Source organism: Tinamus guttatus, unplaced genomic scaffold (genome assembly GCF_059628265.1).
Source record: "Tinamus guttatus ecotype Peru unplaced genomic scaffold, ASM5962826v1 Tinamus_guttatus_pri_ptg000056l, whole genome shotgun sequence".
NCBI lineage: Eukaryota > Metazoa > Chordata > Aves > Tinamiformes > Tinamidae > Tinamus > Tinamus guttatus.
Window position 1 is genome coordinate 5,767,120 of NW_028288590.1, and position 26,792 is coordinate 5,793,911.

Below are 26,792 nucleotides of genomic sequence, written 5' to 3' on the forward strand. Positions count from 1 at the left end.
GAGCTGGTTGGTTAGGAGGACTCTGGAAGATCTGGCCCTTTTTTAGGCACTTGACTGGCAGTTGAACTCTTCTAAAATCTGGCTCTAATTGTGACTGCAGAGCACTTGGAAATCTGAGTTCCTTTGACAGTCTCCCTTCTGCTATAAGCAACTGCCATGTGTTTCAGGAAGTTCATTGCTCATGGGGTTTTCCTCACCGCTTTGTTTAATCTAGGGCCTGTTTGCAGTCTGTGGCCTGTTGACGGGCTGTTACTTTTGCTGCTGCCTGTGCTGCTGTTTCAACTGCTGCTGTGGAAAATGCAAACCCAAAGCACCAGAAGGGGAAGAGCATGAGTTCTGTATGTCTCCAGAGGATCTGGAAGAGCAAATTAAGACCGACATGGAAAGAGGTGTGTATTACTGGGACTTGCTGCATGGCAAAACTATTCAAAGTAATATTTAAAACCTGTAGCCCAGATGTCCGAAACTGAGGTTGCTTACAGACATCAATGGAAATGTGTTAATTCACTCCAGCTAACCTTGTGATCTGGTAAAGCTTCCAAGTGGCACATTGATAAAAATCTAAACTTATAGCACTGACAGGTCCCCTATGTTTCTTATATTCTTGATTAGACACATACACATAAAAGTCCCAGCACTCATTTTCAGAGAAGACACTCACCCTACACATGCACCTTCACACCCCATTGATTCATATCCTGGATCCTAGGATCCTAATCCTTGTTGCATTAGGCTCTGGCTGGGCTGTTGCTTGCCACATCTAATCTGCCCAAATAAGTATGAAAATTCTATTTTTGAACACATAAAATTTATCCCTGGCTGTAATGGACCAACTGTATACATTCAGGGGCTGCAAGAAAAGAAGCAAAGTTCCTAACAAGCAGATTACTCAAAAACCCGAGTCTAAATCCAAGCTTGAGCTAGTTAAATGCCATGTTCCTGTTCTTCTATCCATGACCCACACCATGTTGCTTCCTTTGCTCAACTGGCAGTAACAATCCTGTTGCTTTACAGTGAGCCAGATCACGGATAGGATCCAAATGAAAACTAATCCTACCAAACAAGTGGATTGTTTTCTGCCAGTTTAACTCCCTGTTCTGCCTCTCTGTGGGACAGACCATGTGCTAATGCCAACTCAGAGCGAGGAACGAGAGCGCACGGTCGGGCATGTGGAGGGGGAGCGAGCGGGACCCCCAGCTGCAGCAGGAGGGCCTCTTTTCTCAGCTGAACTGTGTCCCCAGGCAGCTCTCACAGGTTTTAATTGATAAAAGGCTAAAAGAGATAATAGTGATGATTTCTTCATTTGGTATTAGTGTGCAGGGGGTTGGACTAGATGACCTCTAAAGGTCCCTTCCAACCTCAACCATTCTGTGATCTGTGGGTTACATACTTTGAGCAGAGACCTACTCTAGTCTGCTGATGTGAGGCCAAGTTTTGCCTTTACTTTCAGTGGAGGCAGGAGCATCTCAAAACTTTGAGAATAGCATGCTTGCAGGACAGGCTGAGATGCAGTGATTCTGCATCCATGAGGAAAAGACATCCATACTCCAGCAAGAAAAGACTAGGGCATCAGGATAGGAGCTATGCCACTTCTCAGCTGCAAATTTATATTAGCAAATTTATATCAGCATTATGGTTTTTTTTTTTTTTTTAAGGAGAAAGGGCCTAAGCAGTTAACCCACCCTTTCTAATCTCATTTGTTATGGAAGGTCTCAGGCTGCTCTATTCTTGAGTTTTATTATGCTTAAATTAGCATTGCCAGATTGCAAATGTCATGTTCTTCTGTCAGGAAGACTTTTTTTTCCCTTTTCACATAAATCTACCCATCCATAAATATGTAACAAAACACTTATAGTAGTTGCAACAAATGCTATTTATGTAACTGATATGCCAATGTGTGGTGGTGGTTTTAAATCGTTTTTGCCTAGAGGCATATCAAGGCAAGGTACAGTGATTTTAAGAAGTGATCATACATGGTCAGTCTGTGCAAAGGCAACAAAATATTAGTGAAAGCTTTATGGGACCGATGCATTATTTGAAATAAGTGCAATGTATTGTAAGATAGTAGGCTCCTGGGAAGTGCAAATTTAAAATACGTGTTGGTATTTATGGGGCTCTGATAGCAAAGTCAAGTTTGAAATATGAAGAATGAGCTTTAAAGAATAGAAATTTCTTAATTCAACATCTTTCTGCCTTACCTGTAATTTGCCAGACATTTTCCTCTCTCTCAAAATCCACTACAAAATTCCCTAGTGCCAAGAAAAAGTTTGCTCCCTCCTTTCACCCCTAGCTGTATTTATTGACGTGAGCTCAGTAATTTTAGACCACCTTCCCATCCCTTCGCTCCCACAAGTTATCACTGCAATATCCTTTCTTTTATGTTTGAAATATTCAGCAAAACACCAGCCTCAAATATTAATCGAATGTGGAATTCTATGATTTAAATATTTTGAAAGAGGTATAAGCATATAAATAGATCCTGAAGAAAACAAGCAATTTCTGTCTTTCCACCCTTCTCATCAGTTTTGTTACATACTCCTACCAACCAAAAAGAGTTACATGAGTTGATCAGAACTATCTTTATTTTAAAGTAAGATGAAAACAGAATAACAAATCAGGAATAAAAGCAAAATCTTTGTGAGGGAGGATAAAGTGATCATCTTCCACTGAAAGGAAAATGGACAGCTATGTTTAGAAAGATGAATCGTTACAGGCTCAGGCTGCATCCCCCTCCCCAGATTTTAGGGATGCTGGTCAAAACAACGCAGCTGAGTTAGAATGGCATAGGCTGGTACTAGTTTAGGCTTTTCCATCAGACGTTTTGAAAATGTGTGCCATAGAAATGAATACCTATGACTGCACTTATTTAAATAATAGAAATGCACCTTCACGTAATTGAGAAACAGACTGTAAACACTCCTGCAGCAGACTTCACTGTGGAAGAGGAATTTGTATTAAGATCCAAATTCTTTGCATGCCCTTTGCCCACAGGCTGAGCAATCTAGCTGGTAATTAATTTTTGTGTTTCCTGCTGCCCCTGTATATATCTTTTGCTAGTCAGAACTTCTTTTTTACTAAGAATGAAATATAAATTCTCAAACCAAGGCCACAGTTTAATTTTCCCAAGTCATTGCTTTTCTGAAGAATCCAATATTGATGAAATGTCATAATTCCTGATGTTAACAATCTCTGTGTTGTTAACATCAAGTCTGCACCAGTTCTTGCTGCACTTGATGGGAGCTGCTGGGAGCCAGTCACGCTGCGTGGGAAGGGGAATATGGATGTTGTGGAGTTCAGAGATCTGGACTTCTCCTTGTGAACTGCTGCGGCATGCTAATTTTCAGACCCCTTCGCACTTCTCTTTAACAAAATCCAGGTGTTTGTTGCACATTTGACTTAATTCCTCAAATTAACATACTATAAAGAATACTTCTTAGTGAAAAAAAGTGAAGCAAAACACTTAATGTTTCTTTCCCTAAAACATAAAAACAGAGCGAGCTGCCTCTGAAATCAGCACAATCCCTTGAAAGGCTTCCATTCTGATGGAATGGCATATTTCTATAAATGAAAGTTTATTGAAGTGTATTTGATTAGTTCTAGTGCTCAGAGTATCTGTCTGTGTGGGATTCATTTTATAGCATTTACGTCCACAGATAGTTATCATCAGCAGAAAGATTTGCAAGATCTGGCCTGCACTTAGGTTGCAGTGATTTCTTGGTTACTATTGACTTGAATTATAGAAGGGCTGAAGCCTAACATACAATGGATGATCAGTTTCCAAAATATATCTAATATTTGCATCTTTACATTGTGAATTTGAAATTTATTAGAGTTCCAGAGCAAACATGACATTAAAATAAGTATACAGTAGTGTAATTTAATCATCATGCATTGAATAGTATTCTGGTTAGACTGAGAAAATATCCTGATTTCTCTGCAGCATGCATATGTGGAACTGTTCAGTATTTTTCCTCACACGTGCAGTTCAGATTGCCAGATTTTGCTTCTGTTAAAGATAATGGGAAACCTTTTGTTGACTTTTGTGATCCCAGGCGAGATCACACTGAAATTTGAATTGCATTGGTACTTATCTATCCAAATAGTTTGTTGGGTTTGCTCTACTCTCCTGTTCATCATCGTAAGAACAAAGCAAGACATTTCTAGACCAACCTTCATTTTACAGAAAATCAAATCAGGGAGGGAAAAAAAAGAAAAGAAAAGGTAACAAAATACTTTCCCAACTCAGAAGTAGTAAGTTTTTAGCACTTCATTGTCTCCTCCGCCCTCCATATGATACCAATGTAGGCGAACAGTGAGCAAGAGCTATCTATAGAAAACAGTTCTAACTGTGAATTCTGCCGCACCTCCATTCTGCAGCTCTCCATTAGCAGGCTATATTTGTATAGCTTGTTATATTGCAGGTCCCTGTTCTGATAAGAGAAAAAAAAAAAACACATAAATCTTGGAAGGGTGCAGGCAGTAAAACTTTGGGACGGTGTCTAGTGATCTGTGTGCAGAGCAGCTGGAGGCAATGCAGCGTATTTTCAATGGGTCCTGTTCTCTTGTTGCACATCTGGATGTCACAGGAGAACTGAGTAGACTCTGCTGTCTATAAATGATCTTCCACAAAATGAGCAGCTCGGAGGCAGCGGAGGGTGGGAGGGAATGCTGCTCAGAAATCTAAAAAATACTTAGCAACTTAAAAATGGATTGCAACTGCTAAACTAATCTGAACCAGAGCTGAGCTCCAAACATTAATTACTCATGTACTTTTAGAAGTTATGAAACATGTCTGTCTTTGACCTTGTGTCTAAATATGGAATTGCCCATACAGAGAAGCTGCTTCACATTTAATCATTCTGCCTTTCACCTTGACAGTCAAAGTTGTTCTACCCCCACTGAGGGGAAGCCGTATGGCGTGCAGTTAGATTCTGCTCTGGGTTAAGTTACTCCTATACATAACATTTTTCTGCCCAGCCTTCATCTCATCAACCATCATGTAAAGAGGAGGAAATGTCAGGTGCGTGTTCTTTTTTTAAAAAAAAAAAAAAACATTCAGTCGTTTGGAAAACCAAAAATAAAAGTCATCATGCAAATTCAGTCAATGAAAAGGCCATGTTAAAATCAGGGGGTAGATAAACCCAAATCTTTCATCTAAAAGCACCACACTGAGATTGCTGAATCTTTAAAGGGCAATCTCTAAGTCCTGAGTCCCCGGCTCAAAAAGGTGGGTTGGAAAGAGCCCCGGGAGAAGGGCACCCAAATCCTGCCACCCAAAATCAGAGTGAACAAAAGAGCCATTAGTGACTCTGCAAGGACTTAACTGTTCTCCACTCTCCAACAAATGCATTTTTTTTCAGATATATTGGAAAAAAAAAACAGATATATAACTGAATGTAATGAAAAGTATGAAATAATAAGGATTTGTATAGTGATGTTATGATTTTTTGCAAGTCTCAGACTCATTAGAAGAATAGTTCTCAAAATGCAATTGTAAATATATGATTAAAGGGTTTCGAAAATGCAATTTAGCATTGTTATATAGCTTGATGGCCTTCAAGATGGATGCGATTTATTCACTCCCAAGTATATTACTATTCACACTTTTTTTCTCCCTCCTTAACTCCCTTCTTTTCTTACTAACTTCGTGCTCTTTAAGGCTCATTTCTAGTGCATTCTTGCCAAGGTCGCCAAGGTTGGTGCTTGTGTGCTGCTCACAGCAGACCTTGTGACATTCAGACCTTTGCAGGAAGGAAGCACTTGCAATTGGACAAGCAGGACCCTTATCTTGCAACATTTGCAGAGCAGGAGATAAAGCTGGAGACCAATTTAAAATAACAGCAGCACCAGCAGTCACCCTGCAATCCACCATTAAACATGGCTAAGGTGTGCGAGCACTGGCAGGCTCTGTGTGGACATCCCCTCTCCTTTTAGTATGTGCACTGCAGCCCGTAGTCACCAAGGCGGCCAAGATTTAGCCATAGCGGGAAGCGCAGATGAAATATGGAATGGATTTCCTTTCAAATTGCATTCCGTGGTTGAGAAACACTGTTGTTTTCCTACCCACTTTAGATGGAGAAACTCCTATTGTGCTTCAGCCGACTAAAGCAACTGAAAAAACGCAGCTCATCGGGGACAGCCGCCGGAGCTACAGCACGGACTCCTAGAGCGGGACAAGCGGGAACGGCTGGCGCTTCCCAGCGAGCGCCGCGGGGAGCTAAGAGACGCAGAAAGCTCTGTAGCCTGTGTTTGTGTTTGCATTTTAGACTAAGCAGGGAAACCTGAGATTAGTTTCCTGTCAAGGCTGAGCCTGCTTTAGGTAGGTTCACATCTATATTCTGCGAGGAGATACCTGGAGTCAGCGAGGTGCTGTATGGAGCAGCTCCCTGGTCTCTGGTTGCTCTGCACATCCTGTCACTCTGATGATGCTCCCTGCACTGTGATCCCTCCTCTCCTTGCCCCTCTCGCACACCCAGCTCCATCCTTCCCTGCCCAGGAGTGCTCCTCGTTCACAGCAGTTTCGCTGGATATTAAATTAGGAGGGAGCCATGGAGGTGCTTTTTAGCAGACCTCAAAGGAGACGTCGGAAGCAACATGCTGCAAACTGGTCCCCGGCCAGCGAGCTCCTGCCGAATGGCAGGGTCACCCACAGTCCAGGCTGCCTACCCAGGCGCCCGCTGACCCTGGGATGGGAGCCCCGCTGGTATCGGGATGGGAGCCCCGCTGGCACCGGGATGGGAGCCCCGCTGGTATCGGGATGGGAGCCCTGGCGCTCAGGCTGCGCCAAGGCAGCCAGCACTTGGCAGGGAAGGAGGCAGCAGGAAGAGTGAGTGGCCTCTTCGGAGGCCTGTTCCTAGGTACGGGTCTTCCCATCTCTCCCAGGCACTGTCCTTAAAAAATAGCCATGGCCAATAAATAGTATATCCTTGAATACACAGTACCCTCAGTTTTGAGGAAAAATGTGGTGTTTGCTTCTGTCCTTAAAGCTAATCCGGTGTATCTCCAGGCACATCAGTGGAATTGCACATGGATACAGCTAAAGCAAGCAGAGATGAGTTAGGCCCTTAATTTGCAAGAGCTAAGGGAGTACTGCTGAGGTCCTAAACTTACCACTGCACTGATGTGACACAGCAGACAGCTGAAGTTCTCCTTATTGATGCTGTTACATCAGTCATTGTCAGCTCTGTACGTTTGCTATTTCTGTTCCTCTAATCACAGTGCTGCAGTCCAAAGGGGGATGTAATGTACCACTAAGTTATATACACCAGCGAGTATATAGTTAGTCAAAAGTGTAATTCTTTCCTTTAAAACTGTATTCCGTGGTTGTGAAACATTATTGTCTTCCTCCTGTTCTCACCTTTCACATCAAGTGTCACTCAGTGGCAGCTAAATATATGAGAAATCAGTGTTTTATAGCACAATAACTCCAAAGCTAAGAAATGCAGCTTTTAACCCTTGATGTTACCACCATACCATCAGATAAAGAAAGTATGTGGTAAATAACACATTATACGGGAGAAGGGGTTTCTTAGGTTTCGCTGTTGGGTGGAGAGATTTGCTGTGAAAGTGTGCAAATGCTCCCGAGTGACTATTCCCAGCAGAGGTGTCCGAAGACTACTGAAATCAGGGAAATGATTTCCATTTCCTACTTCCTGCAGTTCTTACTTCTAAATGAGAGATTTTTCTCAGGAAAGACTTAGGGCTTGATCTTGCAGCAGGATGCAAATACGGACAAGCTGCTGCATGTTTGCAAAGCTTTACACTGAAATGAGGATCTTTACAGATAAACCACAATATCTTTATCTCAGCTAGCCAGAAACCTCAAAAACTGAACCAGTGACCTCTGAATAGGATCTTTGGTGTTTACAATCTAAAAATCTGGGTGTCTGAACCCATGGTTTTGTTCCAAAAAAGCAACTTAGTTTTCAGAGCACCAAAATATTTGCCTTGCTCACACCTGTCACGGTCAGCTACTCTGAGGACGCGTGGAAAAATGGTGAGTAAGTATTTCAGGACTTGGCTCTTCATTGTGATTTTACTCCTTCATTTGCTTTTCAGAAAAGCTCCTAAAGTGAACATAGCTAAAATGTGTAAAGTTCAGTTGCACTCCCATTAGTCTTGTCGAAGAGTATGCTGCCTCACGTTTTTATTCTGTTCTGCTCAAATCATTTATAAGTAAAGCACGCTATATTCAAATTTACCTTTGCTGTCAAACAGTAAAATGTCTGATTAATACAGGCTGTGTGTATGAACTGTAACATTCCCTTCCCTTTTCCACATGATGAGCAACATTATTCTAGTAACAGCCAGAAAAGCTGTTGAAACCGCTGTCTAGAACTGCGTCTTTCCACACCGGCAAGTGGTAAGTGACGACTTGGCATTTCCCAGAAGAGCTCGGTCTTGGGCTGCAGCAGACGAGCCTACGTAGGCAAACGTGGGAGAGCCAGGGCCACACACTGCCACTGCATCCTGGCTTGCCCGTCCGCGTAAGAGAGTTTAGCGATGTGATTGCAGAGACACAAGAGTTTAACGACTCGGGTTCCTGCATGGGGTGATTTTCTGCAGCAAAGGGCCAGCGCGGCGAGGGAAAACCCGAGGCTGCTGTGGCCAATGGCAGAACTGCCAGGAGCTTTGCCGAGGTTGGGATCTCGTTCAGGGATTTTGTATCTGTCCAAGAGCCCACGCAAAGTGCCAGAACTTCTGGCCTGATACACGGCAGGAATATTTCCCACTACTGTGGTCTTCAGTTTGTGTCACCACCAAAGACCATTTGAAAAACGCATAAGGGGCAACTGTTTTTCCAGGGCATGTTCTCTAAGATCTGTCCTTTTAAGTGTTTGATATTAACTCATACCCCGGGTTGCTCAAAATAGAATGGAATAAAAATCTCAGATTTAGAATTACCATCAGTATAACCAGTTATTTAAGTAACTGTATTTTTCTCTCCACAAGAAGATTAAACAATAAGGGGCTATACTTAATCTAACACACATCAAATGACTGCTTGTCATTTAGTTTCCACCATCAAATGACTGCCCGTCATTTAGTTGCTTAGCTCCCATAAGAATGAAAAACTGAAGCATTAAACACAAGACAAGCTTGCAAAACTGAACACAGGTAAAATTACTGATTTCTGTCCTACAATTTTCTACAGAAATGAAAATGAGCATTGTGCTGATAGCAAATAGAGAGAAAGAGCCCAGATGCAAGTCGGTCTTTCCCTTCTCTCCATACATCATTGGAAGGTGATGGGCTGCATCCCTGCATCCCGCAGGTCCTTCCACCTTGGGAGGGGACCAAGCGATACCCGGGGCAGTAGGGACAGTGCCAAGTCCTCTGTGACAGGGTCAGCTCTCAACCAGAGCAAGAAATAGGAACAGCAGAGTCTGAAACCTGCTGCTCCCAGCACCCTGCGTTTGTATTTCAGAGGGAAAAGAGGCGACGTGCAGGTCCCCACGCCAGTGCTGCCTGCCCAAGGATGTGCAGAGTCCTGATCCAGGACAAGCCGGGTGGATTTCCATGGGAGCCAGCGCCCACGCGTGCAGCCTTCTCGGAAAGGCGCTTGGCAAAGAGGGGCCGCTTCCCGCTGCTGGGAGTTAACACGTACTGACTGTCACCTGGCTTGGCACGGGGATGTGTTCCTACCGCGGCGGTATGCAAATGTGGAGATGCTTCCCGATTCTGGGAAAATACTGTCTAGACATTTGGGGGAAAGGAGGAGAGGCTCCGCAATAAAGGAAAACTCGCAGAGTTTCGACATCCCAATTAAGGGAGGGGAGACAAAGGGATCTCAGAGGCACGCTCATGCACTGACTTGCTCTGTGGGGATTGTGGTGAGATAAGAGCAATTTGCCTCTTGCTGCGCTTTAAACACTGTTGGTTCCCGCTTCCTCGCAGCCAGCTCCGTGTACTCCACTAGCGGGACAGAGGGTGAATCCAACACCAGCCCCCGGCTGCCCCAGGCGCTCAGCTCGTAACGAGGGCAGGCTTGTACGGTGCTGCGCATCTGCGCGTGTTTAAACGGAATCCTACTGAAAAGTGTCTTTCTAGGGGGGAAAACATCTTCGTGGACGGACGAAAAAACTGCGTCTCCTTCGAGCCGGAATCGAACCAGCGACCTAAGGATTCCCGCGGGCGGGCGGCGCCTCTACAGTCCTCCGCTCTACCAGCTGAGCTATCGAAGGGACCTGCGCACCGCCCCGCCGCCGCCCGCCAAGCCGCGGCCGCCCGCCGCGCAGGTCCGCGCACGCGCACTCGCGGCGCACGCTCGCGCCCGCCCCCCCCCCCGCACCTCAGCGCATGCGTGCGGCCGCGCCGCCCCTGCCGGCTCCCGCCGGGCGCGGCCGCCTCGTGCCCGTGGGGGGGCGGCCTGGGGCCGTCCCGGGCCCTGCCCGCCGCGCCCGCCGCCCCGGAGCTGCGCCCGCTCCACCCCGCTCCGCCCCGCGCGGGAGGCGCCGTCAGGGGCCGGCGGCCCGAACCTTGTGCGCGGCCGGGGCCAGTGGCGCAATGGATAACGCGTCTGACTACGGATCAGAAGATTTAGGTTCGACTCCTGCCTGGCTCGGTATTTTTTTTATTGTGTGTGTGTGTTTTTTTTTTTTTTTTTTTTTTTTCTGCCGTGAGACAAGCTCCTGTCGCGGGCAGTCCCGAAGCCCTCGCAGTCCTTCCTAAACACCTGGCGCTTTATTCTGCGCGCTGGTTTGAGATGCCCGCGCTTGAACGGCGTCTGTTTAGAGGTGACGAAGACCTGCGGAGTTCCAAAATCCGCGGGTGCGCGCGAGGTTTGGGAAGAAGAAAAAGAATAAAAAGAAAAAGGGAAGCGAGCCAGGCAGGAGTCGAACCTACAATCTTCTGATCCGTAGTCAGACGCGTTATCCATTGCGCCACTGGCCCCGCTTGGTGATCGCTGCCTCTCTCACCGGCATGAAGCGCTGCCTCACAAGGAGGCGGCCGGGCCGCGCATGCCTCGTTGTGAGGCGGCGCTTCAGCGCCGTGCGCAGGTCCCTTCGATAGCTCAGCTGGTAGAGCGGAGGACTGTAGAGGCGCCGCCCGCCCGCGGGAATCCTTAGGTCGCTGGTTCGATTCCGGCTCGAAGGAGACGCGTAATTTTTGCTCTTGCGTTTATGGGTAACATCACCTTTCCCCCCCGGCCCTTAAACTCAAGTTAACTGGCAGCTTGTCAGCTGCGCTGAGTCCAGCGATGCCCTCAGCTCTGCCCCGCAGCGAAAGCGCCTGCCAAAACACCCTGCGATGCTCCCCAGCCCCAGGGGCCTGCCGGGAAGGAGCCTCCTCACCAGCGGCAGGGACAGGCGGCCTGCACGGCCCAACGCCACCACGGCGCTAAAGATAGCCGAGCAGATAGCCGAGCGTCTCGTTTCCATTGGAGTTAACTTATAGCACGGACCTGGAGCTGTGCCTGCGCGTGTGCTGCAAGAGGAGAAACCGGCCCCGGTGCTTCCTCATGGCTTCAACCCTTGAAAAGCCATGGGGAAGTTTGTGGGAGCAGTAAAAGCAGGGGAAAAATAAGCAGAAAGATATTTTGGGGGGGGGGGAAAGTGCCTCTGGCTAAGCTGCTGCATGGCTTGTGAGAGAGGCTGTGCAACAGGGCCAGGGGCTTCCATCCTGCTTTTCCACACACACGGAGCCCTTTCTGCTCCTTCCACTTTGGAACCGTGCGCCGTGTTAGGAAGCACCTCAGAGGAAAGCCAGGCCTGGAAAGCCTGCCCAGCAGCAACCAGGGCTGTCCTGGCTGGCAGAAACGGCGCCCAGCTCCATGGCCATCCTGAATTGTGTCCAGTGGGTCACAGGACCGGCTCCCTGCAGCCTGCAGCACCGATTTTTGCTTGGCTAAGAGTTACCTGTTCATACACCAATTTCTGTACTCCTACTTTTTGAAGAAATTCATGCCCACTCCATTCCTTTTCATTCATTCATTATTTTTTTCACAAAATAAAAGTTCAGCCAGTGTCTCTTCTGTACTTTCCTTTTCTGACTTGACCAGTTTGAGATGAGACCTTTTTTTTTCTCTCCTACCCAGAAAGTAACGAGTAATGAGCCATTACTAAAACTAATGCATCTTGCCTTTAGTGAAATGGAGGAAAGAGGAATATAAAAAACAACAAAGTACAAAAGAAAAAGGCAGGGGGGTCGCATTTAGGCAAAATCAATGTAGGCATTGATCTCAGGACTCACTATGTGCTAAACAACTACCCTAGCTCTTAAGCTATTTCCCTATTACATAAATGTTACAGTTTGGTCCAGCTTCCCTCTCGTCCAGAACATATTCACGTATTTCAATGCACTAAGTGCTTTCTACTACAATAGCAGTGTCTAGAATGCCTGTGTAGCAGCATAGCTATATATATAACGTATAAAGGCTTTATGATTCATCTGGGAGAAGCTATTAGCGACTTGTAAATGCTTAATTATTTCTTTATGTGGTCTCCATCGAGAGCCAAAAAAGAGCTCTATGCATTTATTCTATTTAATCATTTATACCTGATTTGTCACTAAATATCAGCAGGATGCTATAGTGTATAAAACTTGTTTGCAAGATACTCTGATACTTGTGAGAGCGAGGTGGGCAGCGTAAGGGCATCCTGTCGGGTACCTGAGGGGACCCCTGCTCCAACAAAAGGGAAATCCTCAGCTCCAGCATTGTAAGAAAAGGTTGTTCATTGTTTTAGACTCCTCTTTGGGACATGCACAGAGGTACCAAATTTCCTCATCTGCTGCATGTGCATGCAGTTTAACTCCCAGCCTCGCTGTGCCCACCAGTGCAGGGAAAGGAGTCTGCTTTGGCGCCTGAGGGACCAGCTCCATCGCCAGGGGCGCGAGGCGGCCGGGAGGGACCAGCGGGAGGACAGGGCCACCCACCCGAGTCCCCCTTGGGAGCAGGACTGGCGCTGCTCCCCCAGGCTGTAGGGTGCAGCCTGGGCTGTGGCAGAGAGGGCTGCAGTAGGGCCAATGCTGGGGAAGTAACTCAATGGGTAAAGTCCTATTAAATGTGTAAGAGGGCAGGGGGATCCACACTGCTGGTTTTCCAGCCCTTTTTCTCCAGCCTTTGCTGGCAAAAAAGCATTGAGCCGAGCCAGGCAGGAGTCGAACCTACAATCTTCTGATCCGTAGTCAGACGCGTTATCCATTGCGCCACTGGCCCTGGGTTGCTTTTTTGGCATGGGTGGTGTTGGGCTGCACCACCAGGACATCCCACCAGCAGCAACACCTGCATCGCACCACCCACCACCATCACAACCACCACTACCACCAGCAGCACCACCTCCACCTCCTTGGAGGCCCCCCCACAGGCAGCTCCCCAGGCGATGGGCAGGGATGCCGCTGTGCAGTGCCCAAGTGCTGCACCCCCAGCCCTGCTCCCAGCCCCATCTTTTGCTGGGTGTTTGTTCTCGAGGAAAAAAAAAAAAAAACACCATGAAATTCTCTAGCAGAAGGTGGCAGCTGTGCAGCAAAAACTCTGCTTTCCCCACGGGTCCCGCCTCACTCCCTATCTGATGTTGCTGCATCGTGAGAAAGAGCTCTGCAACCATGGGCTGGGAACAAGTCATGTCCTATCACCTGCCGCAATTCCTGTGCCGAAAGAAAAAAAAATCCATAATACCATGCAATTTGCAGGTGTTGGAAGCTGTGTCATGCTGTTTTCCTCCCAAACTCGGTGCCTGCACCCCCCGGGCAGGATCCCCTGTGCACTGCGGGCCAGCTCCCGCTCTCCGGCAGAGCCTTTCTGCTCTGGCCATGTCCGGGGGGAAGTCCCCCGCTGTGAGGCGAGCGACGCGATCTGCCCGCGCTTCCACAGCGCTGCAGCAGAGAAGCCCCGTGGACACCACCCCACGCCTGGTCAACCTCCGCAGGAGGCCCGCGGAGAGGCAGGCAGAGGCCTGCAGCGCTGAGGCGGGCAGAGGAGGGAAGGCTGCGCGCCGCCGATCTGCCCAACGGATAAGGCTGTCTCTGAGGCACCAAGATGGTATCGGCTCCTTGTCATTTAGCATAACGCAGACTCCGCTGCGGTATTGATACCTCCCCCGCTGTAACATGCTAGATGATCGCGTGCACGTTAGTTCCTGTCCGAGCTCTGAGCTTCTCTCAATCCATGCGCCTTATTTTCTTTCTACAGCTTAGCTGTTGGGGATCATTCTCTGTTTGACTGTCAAGATGGACTTTGCCTTTGAATCTGTACAAAGCACCACTTTGGAGAAGAACCTCCAGAAGCAGAAAGGAGATCAACGCTGCAGTAGCTGTGATCTTGCTCTTGGTAGGCTTGATACAGGCAACAGCAGCTCTTGTTCTCCATATTCCTTGTCAGACGGGTCCGAAGTAGATTTTGCTTTTCCACAGCGAGACAAGGAACACCTCACGGTGTAACTACATTCTGGATTCACTCTCACAAGCTTTGAGCACAACCTTGCTGCCTTTGATTCCAAGCCCTTTGCTGCCCATAGCACAGCCAAACACATGGGCCCGCTGTTCTTAGCAGCCTGTGAGCCAGCAAGCTGCCGAGCTCTTCCCTGTGGCAGTCTTGGATTGCTTTTGGGCTTCTGGCTTGACACTTGTCGCTTCAGGCTCTCATAAACAGTCTGCACCGAAGAACCCAGCTCCTGAAAAAACAAACTGTGCCCGAGTGTTGCCTGTTGCATGAGGGCTCCTGGTTTGCAACTGCGCGATATCTAGTCTAATGTTATTAAGTGAACAAAGCAAGCTGGGACACTAGGGAGTATGGGGAAAAATGAATGGCTCTTTTTCCCGTTCTTTAGGAGAAGGAAAGGATTCGTGTCATTCACTGCCAGGGGAAATGAGGAGCTGTTGGAGACAGACATTAATCACCACAAGCCAACCTGAACACGCGCTGCTGCCCTACCTTCCCAGCAGCGGTGGCCTTGCCCAACTACCGCGTGCTACAAAGGCAGGGGGCCCTCAGCATTGCGCTTCTGGGCTTTTCCACTGTGTCACAGCCAAGGTTAAATGAAGCAAGACCAATCCCTTACAGAAAAATAAAGCTGATTTAGTTTCAGCTTTCGCAAGCAAATACATGTTAATTTGTTATTGCTGCTTCCCTCAGAGACACCTTGATCTTCTTGGTCCCTCTTTCTTTTGTTATTTCTTTGGACCATTCATCTGGCAGAGGGAAGACCAATATGCTCAAGCCCTCAAAACTGTTCCCACCTCAAAACTATTCCCATGCACACAAGTCTGGGTCTCAGCTCTTAGACACCCTTCCCTCCAAAATACAAACCTGTCCTCTTTCCCAAGCAACCAAAATGGACACATTACAAAGCCGGGAAAGCAGCTAACACCCATCAACGGAGGTCCTGAACAACTGATTAATTGCCCCAGCTTCTCCCCAGCCATGCTCAAACACCACAGGGGACTGTGGCTGAGCCAGTGGGCTCCTGCATGCACTGGTGCCGCTCGGCACCGAGTCTCCTCTGAGGACGTGGGGGAGCTGCACAACCACCATGTTGCTCGGGCCGCCATGCGGGAGGCTGCTCCTCACAGCAGGGGCTCTGCTCCTCCCAGGGGGTGGGTAAGCAGAGGGGGTGAGAGCTTGTGCCTGGACTTACTCACGAGTCCTCTTGCCAGTCTATCAGCACATCTTCTGCATGCTGGTGGTACTAAGTTCTGGGCAACAGAGTGGACCCTGAAGGCCAAGGCTGAAAAGAGGGCGAGTCAGCTGAACAGTGTGTTGCTCTAAAGTGAGGAGGTCTTGCTCCTCTTCCTTCTCCTTCCTGCTCTCTGCAGGTACCACAACATGGGCAATGAAGACTAGCCCAGATTGCTCCTGCTTTGCCTCAGGCCCTGAGGGGAGCTCTTCCTTCATAAGCAGAGACTTGCAAATAGCTCCCGTTTTGCAGAAGGTTTCAGTTTGTTTTCCCTGGATTAAGCAGGAAAAAAAAAAACCACAAAGTCAATGAATGGAGGTGAGCATGCCCAAATGATAGTAATAGGAAAAATGTAATTATAAACAGAAATTTGCTGAGGTTTGGGTACCATCTTTTTGCATTGGGGCAGCTAGGACTTGCACCTACTTTTGTAGTCAGAGTTGTTATCAGTCGTATTTCTGGGCCAGGCAGTATAGCAGGGTGCCACATATTTGCACAGCTATACCTGGGATGTCACCCCTACTGCAATTATGAGAATACGAATGATGATTAAAAAAGCTAATTTCTCAATTTTCCCTGTACCTCTAAGAAAAGAGCCAGCCCAGGCTGCCACGAGAAGCTGGGCCCTGGCAGCAGGGAGCCTTGGCAGGCCTGAGCCAGGAATCAGGATCCAGGACAGAAACCATCCTCATGCTCTGTAGAAACTGGAATTGAAAATCAGGCAAATGAGCATGGGTGAAAATAGGTAGGAAGAGTTAGAAATGGGAAGGCACGAGAGGTTGGAATGCGCAGCTAGGGGTCGGAAAGCATGTGCTGCAGAGACTATTCTTCGGTGTCTGCTTCTGCCTTCCCTTGGTAGCTTACCTGGGTGTGAGACAAACTGCAGATTTACAGCCCCTATGAACTTTAGGTTGCTGGTTTAAATTCTGGCTCAAGGGAAGCTTTTCTCTCCTTTTTTTTTTTTTTTTCCCTTTTTTCTTGCTCAATACATGGACTTACATCAAACCATAAATCCTGCAACAAACTCCTCCAAAGCCCTATGGATCAAGGTCTGCTCCAATTCTTCATGCCAGGCAGGCTTCCTGGTTGCTCCCTATCTCTAGAAGACATTTCTTCCCTCCTGGCAATCACCCGTCCACGGGCCCCTGCAGCTGTAATGCTGTGGATATGGTGGAGAACAAGCCGGCAATCTAGAGAACAAGCAAGGTGCCCCAAGCTCTGTGTGGAGATTTACCACATCCTTTGGCAAGGAACGAGTGATTAGTATCCAATTACACTGAAATCATACTTAATTCAAGACAGGTTAAGACAAAATGCAAATAAAAACACTTACTCACAGCTGCCAAAATAGATAAACTCATAAAAGAAGTAGGTGGAGAAATGAGAGAAAACCGAGCTCCATTTACTTCCTTTGAAGATTAAATCAGCCAGGCCGTTCTCTCATATCCAGGCATTTTGCCACAGGCTGTGCTGACACCGCAGGTAGCAGAGCCTCCCTTCCTCCACACCTTACACCTCAGGCCATGTTGACCAAGAAGCATTTCCTTATGGGGGAACGCACTGCATCTCATATCTAATTTCCTCCTGAAAAACTATTTCTTCCCTTCCAGGGAGGCCCAGTGGTTTATCAGGGAAGTCCCCCTATTTCCTCCCCATCCAGGAGACAAGCTGCCCCTTCCTCTTAGGAAAAATAAGAATTATTTAATTCCTTTAGCATTACCTGGCCAACTAATGATACCTTCGCTCCAATGCTGAGCAACAGAGTGATCATGGGAAAGGCATTAGCTTGATACTTGAATGCTACCCCTTTTTTGTGCATGTGGACTTGGGCAGGGGCCTTGACTCCACTGTCCATCCCACGCTAAATGGACATGCGTCCAGTAGAGACAGTCGTGTTGTCCCTGACCCATTTTCCAGCACTACAACTTTCACCCCCTCCCCTACCTTTGTCCACCCTGATGCTCTAGTTCAGATCCTTTCCCTGGTCTCCAGGAGGCCCTTGACATTGAACAAAAATCATGGTGCAAATTAGATGAGGGCATTTTCAGGAGCCAGGAGGCCGGGAACAGCACCTTGTTTGGAAAAGTGTTCCTGCTCCTCACCTGTTTCCATTCGCATACTTTATTTCTTAATTTCCAGGCTGATATAGTCCATGAGGACCAGCACAAAGAACGTTTCATGCTGAAACATGTTAACAAGTCACTAGTGGGAGGACAGGAAGGTTGTCACCTTCTTCAAGGGAAAGAACTGATAACTGCCTGGGTGACACCTGATGAAGAGTCGTCCTGCTTCCCTGGAAGTGAACTAAGGCTGACTCCCAATCCTGGGAGTAAAGAGCCAGTGTGAATACATTTCAGATTAAAGTCTGCTAGTTGCTCGAGAAGCTGCCTATGAGACCTAGTGTATCAGGAGCACCCTCATGAATGCAACCTGAGATATGTCACACAGCGACAACTGTTAAGGAAGCCACGTGCCCTCTCGGGGTAAGCCCCTGCTGCTGACGGGGGAGAGATCTGGCTGGTTTAGGCAGAGGGCAAGGATTAGAGCCCTCTAATGCCTTTAAACATTCCACAAATGTATGTTTTTCATGTCATCAATAAATGTTTTAATTTGTACCTTTATCTGTCCTGACCTAAGTGAGATTTCAAGGTTAGTGGCTGCTAACAGGCATTGTTCACTGAAGGCTGTGGGGACTCTGTGGTGGCTGCCCAGCTCGTACACAGGCTCTTGGCACGTTCTCCAGAACTTTCCAAGGATACCCATGTTTGCCCCATTTTAGCTGCATGAGCAAGGTGTTTAGTGGGTAACCAGCCATCAGGAATGACAGAGGCATCCTCTGCTGACAGAGTTAACTGGAAAAATACTGTTTGCCATGGAATAAGAGATTGGCCCCCACGCTCCTGAGGGTCCTCAAGGTGTCCATCGGGGAGGTTGGGTGAAAGGCCTTGTGGTGATAAGAGCCTTCCTCCGCACCTTAAAGCCCCTTTCACTTGAGCTGGAATTAAGCCATTGACCAAGGATTCCTCTGAAAACATCCATGGTTTTTCCCCTTACAAGCTGAACTGTCAAAGGAAGAGACAGACATCTTCCCAAGAGTAACTCTGTCCGTGTTCTTGCAGCAGCCCAAGTCCAGGGAGGGCAAGTGCAGACACATTCCACTGGGGAATGAGAAATTGAGGTCAGGAAGGCATCCTGAGAATGGAGCTCTGCACAGCGAGGTTGCTGCAAGGCTCTCGCCTCTTTGGGAAGCACTTCTTTTCAGCAATTATGGACAGAAACTGCGCCAAGACCACACTGTAGGTCACTGCAGGAGATGCAATTAGTAGTCAGCTCACACATAAATCAAATCGTCTCGCTAACATTTGCATCACACAGTCTTTGCAATTGTGTGAAACAGCAGAAATGCACAAGGTGCTGCGCCGGCCGGTCACCTCCCAAGGTTTCCCTCACCTGAGATCCTCCGCACACCTTCAAAGGGACACAGCCACCTTGCCAACTGCTGAAGCCAAGACCAGGGAAATCCAACCCCACTGCATTGGAAAAGCAGAGACACAAGTGACAGGAGGAGACAATACCAGCAAGAAGCAGCTCCATCAAAGGACAGAATTTGCACCACCGCTTCTCTCTCGCAGACCCTTGGCCACGGCACCACTGCACCCTAACCAAAGATGCCAGCTCACCTTGCCCAGCACCATAGACCCTTCCTCGGTGCTGTGAGAGCTTGGAAAGTCACAGGGGAACACGGTGGGACTGGGAACGGCAGGACCGGAGTCCTTGCGCGCAGTCAATGCATAGTTGGGAAGAAAACACACTTTTTTTTTCTGCAGCTCTAACTGTTGCGATAACAAAACCAAACAGATTGATTCTCTCACTATTAAGATAATCCCTCACTACTGCTCTGGTAAGTTCTCGTGCTCTGCCATCACAGCCCCAACATGTTTCTGTCCCCCTTATCCGAGGGGTGACAGGGAACCCAGAGGCAGCGCAGCATTTTCCTGCCTTTACTGCAGTGGTGGGATGAGGGAGGTCAGGTTTGTCAGAGCAGGGCTCCTTCCTCCTACACCATCCCACAGCTGAGCTGCGGACTGCCATGATCACCAGGAGCAACTGCCAGGGCTGGGGACAGGCTGTGTTTCCCTCGATAAGAGGGGTGGACACAATCTGGGGGAGGAAGAAAGCTCCGAACTCTGGGAATCTTCTCCCCAGATCACTAGTGACAGAGCTGTAATGGTTTCTTGCCATGACCTGCCCATTCGTACCACCCGTCCCTGGCCACATGGGCATGGGCCTTGGCAGTGAGAGTGCTGTATCCTCAAGCAGTCCAACCGCAGCTCCCCATGCAAAACATGAGTTTTACTGCAAAGCTCTCCCTTCAGTGACAAGGGCAGAGCCTTTGAAGAGGCACCAGCAATCTAATTTGCTCCACGGCCACAAGACTTAGTGTCTACCCTTTCTTTTCTTTGCATTCCCTGAGCTCAGCCAGAACCAGAAACGCTGACTCCCCAGGAACAACTGCACGTGGCAGGGGAGGGGGCAACGCTCTGCATGAGGACACGAGCCTGCATGGTTGGGATGATTCCTGAAGTGATAATTCAGAAGGACGTTAATCTAATATACCGCCGTTGATACAATGGGCGCAATGTCACAGCGGACGGCATTGCTGATCGTGGCTTTACAAGGTGGTTGTTCAGTTCCTGCCTGGCTTGAATGCAGCTCGTCCCATCGTCATTGTCCCTGCAAACATCTCTACCCACCATCTCACACGTTGCAGGGCTCACACAGGGAGAGGGGGAAGAGCTTGGCCAGTGTCTGTCAGCCTGAAAGGGGAACTTGCTCTTCTAAAAGAAAAAAAAATGCATTGGTGCTCAGAAATGAATAGCCATGCTGATTTTGCTATATGCTCAAGGAGTACTTTGCTAAATACTCAGAGCATTGGAAGACATGTAGGAAAGAAGAAAGAAGTTCGAAATACAGCAGGAAAAAAGCTAAAAGATAGAAGGTATCACCCCTACGACCACTTAGCACTACATGCTGAGCGGGCCTCTACCAGGTCCCCTAATTCCTTGCTGTGTGAAGGCTTCCCTGCCACACACTTTATATTTTTGTTTAACTGGGATAGCACACTGCTCAGTCCTTGATCTTCCAGCACTAAATCTCTACTCCGTCCTGGAGGAATGACCTCAAGACAAGGAGGGGTGACAATATACACTTGACCTGTCCAGCCGCCTGGGACAGAGTCTCAGCAGGTCTCTGACATGGTGCAAAGCCATGCGTTGAGCGTGACCTTAAAGCAAAGGCTTTATGTGGCTCTGAATTGCAGACTGAAGGATTGTCCTGGACAGAAAAATACCTGCACTCCCCCACTCCACCAGCTGGACTCGCAGGGAACATACGGAAATAGCATCAAGAGTGGCTGATGTTGATCTGACCAAGGCCATGGAGAAACGTGACACTGGGGTAGGGCTGTATCTCTGCGAAGTGATGAGCTGACACCAGCTGGGGAGCCTGAGCAGGATTCGTGCTGCAAAACAATCACCCCTACAGAGGATCGCTCTCGTTTCATAACAACGAAGCTGAGCGTTTGGAGCAGGGAAGGTCTGAAGTGAAGCCCTATGAATCTTTAAGGGCAGAGCAGAAGTGTGACCTGTTTCCTCACCAAAATTCCCACTGCTAAAACTCTCTGCCGTCTGCTTTTCCTAATCTCCAGCACGCTTGAAAAGCCTCCCTACCGCTTCCATCTCTTGCAGCCTCTGTCCAGCCCCACTGTCACAACATCAGCTCATCCTCTTTTAACCTAGCACCAAATATCTACTCCACAAATATTCCCAGAATTCCCACTCAAAAAATCCCTATTCCATAAAATATTCCATAGTTCTGTAAAATGCAAGAATAGCTCAGGGAGGAGCCAGTCATTCCTTCTTCTCAGCTAACAGGGCAGGTAGTCAGTGATGGTTTGCAAGCTGGCCCCCAGTGCTGTGCTGCTTTAATATGAAGGAAAATGGTCAAGGCTGTGTTGTCCAAGCCCCGTGCTATGGTTTGGGTTCGCTTTTATGCTTTGCGTGTGAGCTTTAGGTTTCCTTCTATCAGTAAGTTGGTGAGGGACAAGCACACGCAAAAAGGGGGTGTGGGTTTGGGAATCCTGAAAGCAAAATCTTGGGCTTGTGCAGTTGCATTTGGCTCAGGGAGAAACCGAAACAGGAATGCCATGTGTTCATCCACAGCACTCTTCATTTCATCTCTGGCCAGGCTGTTGTAGGAATGGGGACATTTCTGAAATAACTGCTTGGGTCACTACTATAAACCTACACATGATGTGCAAACACTGAGATGTCACGTTCGTGAGGTATAATCTTTCTTGTTTTCTTCCTTATGGTTCAGTCATCCCCAGAAGCTTGTCTTTTCAAGCTCACAGATTCTGAGACTACAGATAACTGCAGTAAAGGTGATAAATGCCTAGGCTTAATTTACAGTTCAGGCTTCCTCTGCATCCCTAAGATAGATGTCCTGGCTGCCATTTCTAATCCTGCTCTATAGCTCAGCTCATCTATAGCTTTTCTACAGAAAAACAGGACTTTCTATAAGGAGGCAGGCAGTTCCTGTGCCCTCTGTCTGGCCCCCCCAAATCCCATGCTCCAGCATATTTCATGTGCTTCCAGTGATGCACCCTTAGAAATGTTATAGGTTTGTGTCTGCTGGTTAGCTTTTATATATGCAAAAGCAAACTCCAGGCTGTGCCAGTACCACCTGTCGAGGTCCCTGTCTGCCTGGAGAAATGGTCGGTCACATTGTTTAATGGGTCTCCAAACATACACTTCCTAGCATTGACTATAGGGTATGCAAACACTAATACAGAGGTTGAGTGTAAAAATGTCAGTCTCAAAAGGCTGTGTACTTATAGGGTAATTTCAGTATTTATCAAGGGATGTTCATTGACAGCAATAAAATCATGAAATGCAAAATGCTGTTTGCAGTTTGCACCTGTATAAGCAGGAGGGCTTCAACTTACATTTGCCTTGTTGCTTCGTAATCACTGCAAAGGTATTTCCACGCACGACGCCTGCCGTAGCGGGGTGAGTGCCCTGCAGAAAGCCCCGGGCGAGGGCTCAAAGGGCAGCGTTTTCCTTTTGTTTTGCTGTAATGGAAGACTTTTTTTTTATGGCTGACACCTGAGAGCTTTATAGCAATAGTTCGAGATAAGAGGGTGCGGAGGGGAATTCTCTGAATGCAAAACCACGGGGTGCCACAGCAGCACTGAAACCGGACCCTGGACATCGCTCAACCTCTCCTTCCTCCTTTAAATCCCTCTCCTAAATTCAGCGCCTTGCAGACAGCCTTCGAGACTCCCTGAGCCCTCATTCCACAGCCCTCAAGTTGTCCCCAGTTGCAAAAATAGAGGGGTTAAAATCTCTGCCTATAAAAACGAGCCTATCTAAAGGAACTAGCCGTATGGTTGGCTCAGCAAAAACAGATAACATTCCTGGGCAAGTTATTCTGGCATAAAATAGAGTTGAAAACTCCTGTAAGTTTCTTGGGGAAAGCTGAGATCCATGAGATCCAGGGTTTCTGCCCAGGGAGCAGGGGCAGAACTGGGCCTGTTGCTGGCAGGTCAAGCAGCTGGGAGATGATTCCCTTGGAGGGGCCTCAGCTCACCACATGATACCTGTGCCACAATCCCTCAAGCTTTTCTTTCTGACTCGAGTGCCCGGCACTGCACGGAGGTGTTTTCACACACTGATGTTTCTAACCTGCAGCTTTTGGCCAGAATCTCAGAGCTCTGTCCCTGCAGGCACGAGGAAGCGCCAGGCACAGCGCAGGAGGGAGGCCGGCCTCCCCTTGCTCCTGTTACAGCCGGTTTTGACACGGAAGGGCCAGCTGATGCGGAGTGAAGAGGGCAGCGATGAGGCATTCAAACTTCCCTAGGCACTGAAGTCACCTCTGACCTGGCCACAGAGGGGAGGGAAAGAAGAGGAATACCTGCCCGCTGCTGCCAAGAAAGTTTCCCACCCTCTGCTGCCAGGAGGCCCAGCTGTCGGCGGCTCAGCTGCCCGCACAGCCGTCCCCGTGCCACTTGGCAGCGCGGGGCCGCGGCACGGAGCTGCACCGAGGCCGTGATTCCCAACCAGCTCAGCTCAGCCACTGCAAACTTCCTTAGGAAAGCAGGACTTTGGGGAAAACAAAAGTGTGTATGTCTTTATGTGGCTCCTGATAAATGTGTAGGGGTGAAATTCTGGCTCAGTGGGCTGCAAATGAGGGGAGGATTTCAGCCAAACACTTAAAAAAAATGCAGTGCATTGCAAATCAAAAATTGGAACACACTGAATTTAATGTGATTCCTTGCCATTGCATGCAGGGGGTATTATTCATTTTCTTATGGAACTCAGTGGAAACCTTTGCCTTTTCCATTCCCCTGAAGTGCAGAATTTCCAGCCTGGTGTTGCACACGTGCAAAGGGCCCTGCTTTGGAAATAGGGTCTCCCTCCCCAGCAGCAGGCATAGGTGAGGCACCCCGGCAGCCACTGTAGAGCACAATTCACATGCAAGCACTTTATAGTCAGCAATTAGCAAAAATGTGAAAGCTTTCTACAAGACACTTAACGGAGAAAATATTACAGCTGTTGATTAAAACAGAAGATAACATACTGAGTACAGGCAGTACAGTATAGGAGCAAAGTGATTTTATACAGTACGTGTAGGGGCTTTGGCTTGAGTCTGAGGGTGAGATATTTATTGCTTGTACAGTTGTGCGATAAATTATTGGCAAGTAGAAGCACAGATGGCTTTCCCTTAAGATCAGGCATCACATGCCACAAATTATCTGGGAAATTGTCATTTTAAAAATAACTCCAGAACAAGTGCCAAGCTGAGAGGCATATCAGTGTCTAATAAACAGATATAAACACAGCGGCGCCCAAGACGAAAGTGTATTTGGATTAAACTATGGCTAGGAAGAGTGTGTACAATTAGTACCTATTCTCTAGTAGTACAAATTAAAGCTTTTCACACTGTTTCTTCTGTGTCCCTCTAATCAAGAAATTCATATAGTGGTTTTCGAGGCGCGTATTGGAGCTGGACTGAATGGACTGAATAGTCACGCGAGATTCTTGCTTTACTGCTCAAAAAAAAAAAAAAACCATCCCACCAGAAGAAAGGTAAGCGCATCTGCAGGCAGGCAGCATTTTAGCTGGTTTCCGAGGTGGTGACAAGCGCAAGCCCTGGGTTACCCGGGCCTGGGAGCAGCCACCGCTGCTGCCACCTTCTCTGGGAGAGGCACGTGCTTCACACCTGGGCTGCTCCCGCTCTCAGAACGCACTAAACACCCCGCTGAAACCCCCAGTGTCTGTGCCAAGCGGCAGGTCCGCTCAGCAGCAGTGAACAGATGGGGGCAGCAGGGCCTCGACGGCATTTTCCGCCTCCCGCCCTGCGGCTTCCTCCGGCGGGCAAAGATAAGCGGGGAGCCGAGGGCGCTCGCTTATCGCCCACACGCCTCGAGGGGGCCGGGGCTGTTGCTGAGCAGAGCCAGGGCAGGCTGTTGGAATGCGCCTCGCGCGGCCCGGCCACCCGTCACCTGTCCAAGTCCGTCCTCGCGTCGCTCGCTTATATGGGCACGGAGGAGCGGCACCGCGTGACGTCGGGGTGCTAAAAACAGCCCCGGCTGGCGGTGGCCCCTCGCTCGAGCGATGTCCCCCGGCGAGCGCAGCACGCAGAGCGGCTGAGCGCACCGCGCAACCTTGGATCTATTTCAAGGGAAATTAACCCGGGAAGACACCGGCAGCGCCGTGGTCCTGAGCGTATGCCCCTGGAGAAGCTAGGCATGAGCACCTCCCTGAGCTACAAGTCTTTTTCCAAAGAGCAGCAAACCATGGATACTTTGGAGAAGCAGCTGATTTGCCCTATCTGCTTGGAGATGTTCACGAAGCCCGTGGTCATCCTGCCCTGCCAGCACAACCTGTGCAGAAAATGTGCCAGCGACATTTTCCAGGTAGGTTTATTCCAGCAAAAGCTACTCCTGTAGGTACCAGCACCCTTGTTTAAATGGGTGGAAAGGCACAATTTCCTTTGTGCTTGACTTGATTCTGTTACTATCTGGTAATGCTGGAGCCAGTGGTTTAAAGCAGAAGTCGACCTTAGGAAACATTCTCAAGGTCTCCATGTGGCTTTGGGTGGCTTGATCTTGGCAGTGGGGGGAAAAGAGGGGAGGGAGAGGGTTGTGCACTGGTTGCATTGGTCTGACATGAGCCGGGTGCTTCGGAGGTTGCCCCATGCTCTGAGAGTGAACACTATAGTCAGAGCATCTTTGTGAGGTTTTACATGTCCTTACTCACCTCTCCTTGTCCTGCTTGGCAAGAACAGGCCTCGAACCCCTACCTGCCAACGAGAGGCGGCACCACGGTGGCTTCGGGAGGTCGCTTCCGCTGCCCTTCCTGCAGACATGAGGTGGTCCTCGACCGGCACGGCGTCTACGGGCTGCAGAGGAACCTCCTGGTGGAAAACATCATCGACATATACAAGCAGGAGTCCACAAGGTAACCAGGAAATTTGTACCCCTAGAAGAGGTTGTGCCACAGAAACAGACACAGTTTAGGACACTGCGGTGTCCTTATGGTCTTTCCGTTTGTCGGATGTGAGGTTTCTTTAGTTATTTTATCTCTTGGCAAATAAGGCAATGGCTTCTGCTGCTACACATGCCTGTCCGTTTGCTGTGCAGTGAAGTCAGCTGTTACCGAACACAGAAAGTTCATAGAGCTCCCAAATAGATGTTGAATTTTCCCACTTCCACTTATAGAAAAGGATTGTGCCATCCTAACCCACATGAGCTGTACTTACACGTGCAAGCAAAGCACGTGATATACCCCACATTATAATAGCAAATCGTAACTCAGTCAAAAATCTCCAATCCTATCAGATTGGCATGTGTCCTGAGGAAATTAAGTCTTATTTAAAACTTTGTATAAAAGAAGTAATAGCCAGAAATAATTATGTATTGGTGCCGTGTGGAGGTGTACGAGAGTCGCAGTGCAGAGGAGTGGGTTCATCCTATAAAGTAAGACTGTTCCTGAACATCAGTGGCTAGAAATGGGTTGGCAACCCATCCAGCAGTGGAACAATGTTGGGTCCTTATCTCTCTTGCTGTGGGATCAGTTCGAACACATGCTGAGGATGCGGGGAGCACACTAAGCG

General features: G+C 48.4%; 2 protein-coding genes and 4 non-coding genes across 8 annotated transcripts in view; 3 read left to right on the forward strand and 3 right to left on the reverse strand.

Annotated features, from left to right (window-relative positions):
* The window catches only part of DNAJC5B (DnaJ heat shock protein family (Hsp40) member C5 beta), a 31,455-nt gene extending 25,288 nt beyond the window's left edge, over window positions 1–6,167 (forward strand). The window contains exons 3-4 of the mRNA XM_088540105.1: window positions 215–389; window positions 6,073–6,167. Coding sequence (XP_088396231.1) covers window positions 215–389; window positions 6,073–6,167 — 270 coding nt within the window. The remainder of the gene's footprint in view (window positions 1–214; window positions 390–6,072) is intronic.
* Window positions 6,168–10,090: 3,923 nt separating this feature from the next.
* On the reverse strand, window positions 10,091–10,184 carry TRNAY-GUA (transfer RNA tyrosine (anticodon GUA)). Its single transcript has 2 exons — window positions 10,148–10,184; window positions 10,091–10,126 (listed from the first exon to the last, which is right to left on the reverse strand). It is a non-coding gene; the product is annotated as a tRNA-Tyr (tRNA).
* A 636-nt stretch (window positions 10,185–10,820) lies between these two features.
* On the reverse strand, window positions 10,821–10,893 carry TRNAR-ACG (transfer RNA arginine (anticodon ACG)). The gene has a single exon. It is a non-coding gene; the product is annotated as a tRNA-Arg (tRNA).
* Window positions 10,894–11,003: 110 nt separating this feature from the next.
* TRNAY-GUA (transfer RNA tyrosine (anticodon GUA)) lies at window positions 11,004–11,097 on the forward strand. The gene is made up of 2 exons: window positions 11,004–11,040; window positions 11,062–11,097. It is a non-coding gene; the product is annotated as a tRNA-Tyr (tRNA).
* A 1,989-nt stretch (window positions 11,098–13,086) lies between these two features.
* TRNAR-ACG (transfer RNA arginine (anticodon ACG)) lies at window positions 13,087–13,159 on the reverse strand. The gene has a single exon. It is a non-coding gene; the product is annotated as a tRNA-Arg (tRNA).
* A 12,245-nt stretch (window positions 13,160–25,404) lies between these two features.
* Window positions 25,405–26,792, forward strand: part of TRIM55 (tripartite motif containing 55) — a 39,488-nt gene continuing 38,100 nt past the window's right edge. For 2 of the 3 annotated variants that reach the window (XM_088540187.1, XM_088540186.1), the window contains exons 1-2: window positions 25,405–25,593; window positions 25,965–26,137. In XM_088540187.1, the coding sequence (XP_088396313.1) occupies window positions 25,405–25,593; window positions 25,965–26,137 (362 nt within the window). The remainder of the gene's footprint in view (window positions 25,594–25,964; window positions 26,138–26,792) is intronic. The other variant, XM_088540189.1, reaches the window with a different exon arrangement.